The sequence below is a fragment of the Triticum aestivum genome, chromosome 3D (genome assembly GCF_018294505.1).
Source record: "Triticum aestivum cultivar Chinese Spring chromosome 3D, IWGSC CS RefSeq v2.1, whole genome shotgun sequence".
NCBI classification, from domain to species: domain Eukaryota; kingdom Viridiplantae; phylum Streptophyta; class Magnoliopsida; order Poales; family Poaceae; genus Triticum; species Triticum aestivum.
The window spans coordinates 212475733-212482445 of NC_057802.1; the positions used below are offsets into that span (position 1 = coordinate 212475733).

The 6713-nt window shown below is 36.6% G+C and overlaps 1 protein-coding gene across 8 annotated transcripts; it reads left to right on the forward strand.

The window, feature by feature from the left end:
- Positions 1 to 758: 758 nt before the first annotated feature.
- LOC123078262 (putative ubiquitin-like-specific protease 1B) lies at positions 759 to 5708 on the forward strand. 8 transcript variants are annotated; one of them, XM_044500704.1, is made up of 14 exons: positions 759 to 1256; positions 1718 to 1827; positions 2218 to 2584; positions 2661 to 2809; positions 2886 to 3068; positions 3167 to 3292; positions 3392 to 3522; positions 3599 to 3674; positions 3813 to 4102; positions 4195 to 4565; positions 4634 to 4893; positions 5000 to 5075; positions 5157 to 5286; positions 5383 to 5708. In XM_044500704.1, the coding sequence occupies exons 3-10, from the start codon at positions 2398 to 2400 to the stop codon at positions 4334 to 4336; spliced, it is 1284 nt and encodes a 427-aa protein (XP_044356639.1). In that variant the 5' UTR covers positions 759 to 1256; positions 1718 to 1827; positions 2218 to 2397; the 3' UTR covers positions 4337 to 4565; positions 4634 to 4893; positions 5000 to 5075; positions 5157 to 5286; positions 5383 to 5708. The 8 variants fall into 8 exon arrangements, with proteins under 8 accessions (XP_044356639.1, XP_044356640.1, XP_044356636.1 ...); XM_044500705.1 differs by having other exon boundaries at positions 4195 to 4394; positions 4624 to 4893; XM_044500701.1 differs by having other exon boundaries at positions 4195 to 4394.
- The last annotated feature ends 1005 nt before the right edge of the window (positions 5709 to 6713 follow it).

Consider the following 6713-nt stretch of genomic DNA (forward strand, 5'->3'; position numbering starts at 1 on the left):
GCTTTATGATAATAGCACCTACTTTTATGTTTTAGCTCTCCGATATCATGCAAAGTTATCCTCTTCATACCCACAACGTAGTTTATTTCTCGTTTCTAGTTGGAAGCAAACGTTCGGTGTACGTAGAGTTGTATCAGTGGCAGATAGGACTTGAGAGAATATTGATCTTACCTTTAGCTCCTTGTGGGTTCGACACTCCATACTTATCACCTCCACCTTTGGGAATTGCTACGATGATTCCCTGCACTTGGGGATTATCACTACACGTTTCATTCACATGTTGGGATGTGTTCAAAATGTTGCTTTTATAATGGATGATGTAGAGTTATGGTTGATTTTGTTGCATCCTACAAAGTAATAATTATGAAATGCATTTAGATTTTCATTTGACTGGGATTATGTGAGTTTGAGCATATTGTGAAATAATATAGACCTCGTATACATCTTGGAATTCAACAATGATTATAACTATTGAATTGTATAGACCATTATATTCGAAGTTAGTAGCCTAATATATTTATTTCACAATTACAACAAATGATTAATCTTTACCTAATAATAAAGGACGGAGGCTTTCATAGTTCTCCATAGGTCTATTAGTTTTTTCTTTACGTTCTTTTGTTTTCTGTGCGTTCTTATATGTATTTGTACTTTTGGAAAAAAACGTGCGTTCTGATATGTAATCGATCGTGTTATGTGCGTTAAAGACTATTGGGCTGTCGGTTGTGTACTTAGTTGAGTTGGGCCTTCCTCCCCCCTCCCCCCCCAAAAAAAAACAAGATCTGTTGCCGCATTCGGTCTCCTCCTTTCTCATCGATCCCCTTCTTCCTCTCTACAGGACGCCTCCCGCAGCAGATCATCGCGCCGCCGCCGCCGCAAATCAGGTGTCATTCCTTTTCTTCGATCCAACCCAATCTCTTTCCTCTTCTTTAGTCCAATCCTTCTACTTTTTGATCCAATCCCTCTTTAACCTGAAACAGTATCCGAAAAGAACTACTTCGCTGCGCCAATGGGGTGTTCGGCTGGGACTCCGGCAAGAACTCCTTTTTCCGTTCTAGAGGCCGATGTACGCTCATATAAATACACATCTACTCCCTCGACTGAAGCTACAGCCCAATTGCGTCGTTTCGTCCGTGCTCGACATTTGTGTACTGTCGTTCTGCCGATGTCGTCGGAATCTCGCCGCTTTGCCGAAGTCACCGGAATTTGTCTGTACTGCCGACTTCACTGGAAATACGTCCGCCCGTGTAGCCAAGGTACGTCGTTCAAATTGCTCGAGCAATACTGATTTGCAGTTTAGATGGCGCTGAATAGTTTAGGTGAGTGTGCGCTGAACCTCTGTCAATTGTGCTGTTCTAATTGATAGTACGTAGTTGCTCATCTTCATCTACCTTCCCCTCCATGTGGACAAGCATGCCGCCTCTTTGATGTCCTATGATTGTTTGAGCTTGGTCAGATTAATCACATACGTACATGAGCTAAGTAAAATATGGAGAACTGATCTGTTCTTTACCTGATGCAAATTCGTGGATGCTTGAACTGATTTGATCAAAAAGAACAGATCTCTGTTTTTAAATAGCAGTAGTTTCTCTGAACTTCTACTTATTTAATTGATTATTTTGGTGTCAATATCCAATAGCCTTGCTGTTTGTTAATGCTCTATTTATATCTTCTTCCAACAAAACAATTTTATGTTTACAGTAGAAAAAACTTTTAGGTTCCAGCAAAAACAATGGCTTGCCGTCGCCAGGTCACAGCAAAAAATTTGGTCGGTACCAGCCAAAAAAGAACAGTTCCAGCAAAAAAAGATCCTTGTCGCGGTCACAGGTACTATATTGTTCCACTCTACGTCTCTGTACTTATTTGGCTGAAGATGTGCATTTGTGGCTGGCTGTGATAATACATATAGTAAGATTGCATGTTATACCAGCTAGCAGAACTTCACGGACATTTGCTGGAGGGGTTGCAAGAACCTTGATCAAATAATTTTTATTATTCCTTGTTGGTTTTAGACAATATAACAGTAGATAATTTTCACGGAAAATTGCTATGTCAGCAGCCAACTTAGTAAGGTAGATTTGTTGTTTGTTTACATAAATAATTAGTCCCCTTAATGCTCTGTTACCTTTAAACCTTTAGCATCATCTTTTCTGTGATATTTTAGCAGCTTTCATAATTAATTAGTCCCCTTAATGCTTCTGTTGTTATATTTTGCAGAAAATGGATCACAACGTTGAATCGGCAGTTGTTGAGGATTTTCATAACCAACCTTAAAAAAAAGTAAAATGTTCTGTATCAAGTCTTTTGGAATCAGATGAACATATCAATGGTGATCCATTGACATCACCTCCATCGCCAATCATCTCGACCTTACCTCCGGTTTCTGAAAGTTCTGAAATGAATGGTTTGAAATCAGATGAACAGATAAATGATAATCTATTGCCATCACTTCCATCATCAACGATCTCAACACTATCTCCGGTTTCTGGATTGATGAATGAACAAAAGGTTGCATTAGATGATGATAAGCAATCAGATGAACATAAACAGATTGAAGATGAAAGATATGATTATCTCCCACAAGGTAATTTTCTCACTTATACCTCAAAATCTTGTCACTATTGAATAATTTGCTTAAATTATTATTGGACCTTTTGAAGATTATGCATTGACCGAGCGGGATTTATGCGCTCATGTAATAATAGAAACGTCTTTGAAAAATGATTTACTGGTGAAGATAGATGACATCTCTGTCAAACAACATCAAATGGTGTGCCTGCTAGATGATAGCAAATGGCTAAATGATGATGTAAGTACTCTTATTTGCAACTAAATAGTTTCTGATTATTAATAGTCATTACTAATGTATTTTCTAATATTTATAGGTAATCAGCGCATATATATGTTGTATAAAGGATCAAGTACATGTGCAAAATAAGAATGATGGTAAAGTATATTTTGAGAACCCCTTTATTTCCAGATTGTTAAAACGGGATGGTGGTATTGGAATACATGGAGATGGTACCTTTATGACAGATATTGTCAGAAACTATCTGAAATATGACATGGTAACATCTATATCCATAATCTTCAAGTTCTGCATTTAATAGTTTTATGAAATTCGAAAAGTTACATGTCTACAAGTAACTGATTGTCTTTATTATAGATTGAACTTCCCATAAATATCGACAACAAGCATTGGTATTTAGCTATCGTCAATGCAAAAAAGTCTGAGATACAAGTATTCGACTCATTGTGTTGGGAGTTCAACCGAAATGACCTCACTACTATGGTTAGTAACTATCACTTTTATAATCCTTTATTTATTTATGTAAAATGCTATAAATTGATCCTACAGTTATGCATATCACTTCCGATCACTATTTTACAGCTACAAGGACTACAATATCATTTGGACATTCTTAGAAGACAACAAGACTCTATTAGCCATAAATGGACAGATCTAGATGTTACTAAATGGATGATTACAGAACAATTACGAGAGCCAATTCAGGAAGACAGGTATATATCACCACATATATATTTGTAATATATTCTGATCCATGTGGAGTACTCAATTTTGTTTTTAATTGTACAGTTCATCATGTGGTCTATTTATGCTTAAATTCATGGAATATTCTACCGAAGATACACTATGCCATCCGATTACACAGGTATATATATATATACACACATATATATATATATATATACACACATATATATATATATATCTTTTATTTCACATAAACATATATAGTTGATAACATTTTAAATTTCTACATGTACTAATATTTGTTGTTGTTGCGCAGGAAATAATTACTCCTTTTAGATATAAGTTAGCCAGCATATTATTATGTTGGAAAACAAATACAGCAGCGATGACTACCATGCTTGAACAAAGTGATATTGAGGAAGATCCTAATGATGTTGTGATGTTGGAAAGTCCGGAGGATCAAAATAAAGCAAAATCATTAAACTCATTGTCCTTCAAAAATAAATACCAATCATTGATATCTGTTATTTCTAACATGAGCCTACATGCATTAGTAGGTAGACTTTGTAGCTACATCAAGTCAATCAAGTGTATGGAAACTTTAGAGTAAGTAATTTCAAATTAGTGTTGCATATTATTTTATTTTTTGAGTACAATTGAAAACATACATTACCTTATTTTGATGTTAATGATTCCAGAAAAGTATGGGTACAAAGCTCCAAGCCATATCCCATCAGCTTAACTCTAAAAAAGCTACAAGGAATTCTAAATGAGGATTTGCCCATGAACCGTGATTGTTTCAATCTGGTCGTACGAAGGAATATGTTTGACAACATTTAAACGATTAAAAAAAAGAAGAGGATCGATATCGAAGCATTATCTTGACATGCAGTTTTTGGTATGTTCTTACATTGACTATTACTTCTTTTGCATATACAAATTCTTTTTCATCACCTCCCTAACTAATTTGGACGACACCCAAACTATCGGAAAAAGTTAGATGTGAAACAATTAGCAAATTGCATTCGTAGCTGGCCTGGTATCAAATAGTGTTTCAACATGCAAATCAGTAAGATCCCTCCCCTACACCTGTCAGCACAATTTTTATTGTTACATTTAATATATAGCCTATTTCAGATTCATATTCCAGTGCAATCAAATGGTGATTACATCTTGTTCATACTGGACCATGATATCAAAACTGTCAACATTTTGGACCCTACTCCTATTGATCCCATCTATCAATACAACCCACATGCAAGATATGTGCACAAAATTTTGTGGATTGCTGAATACTTAACTAAAGCCATGTCAAAGGCATGCCCTGGGTCTAGATGGAACGAGAATATTTTCCTATGGCGCCAAAAAATCATACATGATATTCCGGTTCAAAATAGGTAACATTTTATATTGGATAATAAAAGACTATATACTAAGTATTTTTTGTATGTCCAATATTTTATTTCTTGACATTTGGTTACTAATAAATATTTTATATGTCAGGGAACTGTCTGGTTATTTGGTTACCCACTTCATGCCTACATGGGAAGATGAAAACCTGCATCTACCAGTTTTAAAGGTCAATATCATAAGCATTTTAAATCAATTGTTTTTAAACACACGTGATGTTAATCTTATTCTTTTTGCAATTGACGTATAGGATGGATATGAACTCAGAAAACAAATTTCGGGACAGCTACTGACATTCAAGGAGAATGAATGTGAAAACAACATGCCTGCTGGTATCCTGGAATTCATCAGTTGTATACGGGAAATCCAAAATAAAGCTGGTATGCCAAATGACTCAAATATATGATACTGCATGTCCAGATATAACAAAGACTGATATTTACCAGAGAGAAATCTGAGCATTTTGTTTATTGCAGCACAACTTTGTTCTCCAATATGAATATGTGGACTTACGGGTCAAAAGGAAAACAAAGACCAATAAAGAAGCCCCATCTCCAGCAGTTGCTCCTCCTCAACTGCCTACATGCTAGAGACTGTGACGCGCAACCTGAAGCCCACCTCTTATCCAAACTCTGTAGTTTAGTTTGTTCACCTTTCAGGGACTGCATAGATTTAGTTAATAGTGATGTTTTCCTTTGTGTCAAAACTCTTATGTAATTCGAGTTAGTTATTATGGCACTATGTCCTTTTGGGGGGAGGCCCCTGATTACCGAAAATCAATGTCATTTTTTCTATTATTTTCCACCGAGTTGAAGATCCTTCAACTATACTTGCATGGTCTGTTGAAGTTGCTTTGGATGTCCCTCCAACGTCACTGTAGAGTGTACGTACATGTATGGTGTTGATGTAAACATTAATGTTTTTGGATTAGTATATTTCCTTGATTCTCAAGAGCAAAAGGAGAATATGTTCGTAAAACCACGTAATTTAAGCAGGCTACAGAGTTTAGCTGGCTTGATCTAACTTCGGCTAGAGAAAAAGATAACCACATAATTTTGGTTCAAAGCCTGACTCTTCAGTAGCACAGGGCAATAACACCGGTAAGCTGCTGCTTTTGCTTCAGTGCGCGACGTACATGATCAATCCATCTAAGCCAAATAGGAGAATACAAAGTACCGTCCAATTTCAAAAGAAATAAACCATGATGTAGCCCCAGGTAACTTAAATACAGAGGTAGTTACGATTTTGACTGAAGACAATATGGCGCAAAAGTACACTGGATATATATCAAAGTGCCCGTTGCTAAGTTACGAAGATGAGCAACCACTCAGAAAAGATACATGCATGCACGCTGAACCGTTGCAGGCCATGTGCATTTGGAAAGATGAGAAGCATGTTCAGGTTGAGATGATAATTTCTTGTGCGTTAGACGTTCATGCATTAGAAGGAAAACAAGAAAAAGAATATTCCAATTATTTTGGCGAGCCACGTTTACAAGGAGGCATCAAGGAGTTCACGATGGATCTTTTGTGTTTGCTAGCCAAGATTGGAAGCTACAAGAGATTCCCACAAACAGAGAGATTTCAACAGACAGAGACTCTTGGAAGATGGATGGGGCCAGGAGTAAATTCTCTTCTATGACCATGTACAAAGCTCTTTCTGGCCCAAGTCAAGCGCATTGCATCTTTCAGCTGGTCTGGAAATCCTCATGCAGATTAAGACACAAAATTTTCTTCTGGCTCTTGCTTCATGATCGTTTAAGCACAAGGAGCATGATCAAGCGCAGAAACATGCATCCGGAGGATTA

Bases quoted from the DNA above. Each gene is read 5' to 3' on its own strand.
- LOC123078262 (XM_044500703.1), top strand. From the start codon at position 2,398: ATGAATGGTTTGAAATCAGATGAACAGATAAATGATAATCTATTGCCA. The intron at 3,069-3,166 runs GTAACATCTATA...TCTTTATTATAG, and splicing joins ACTATCTGAAATATGACATG to ATTGAACTTCCCATAAATAT. The intron at 4,103-4,194 runs GTAAGTAATTTC...TAATGATTCCAG, and splicing joins AAGTGTATGGAAACTTTAGA to AAAAGTATGGGTACAAAGCT.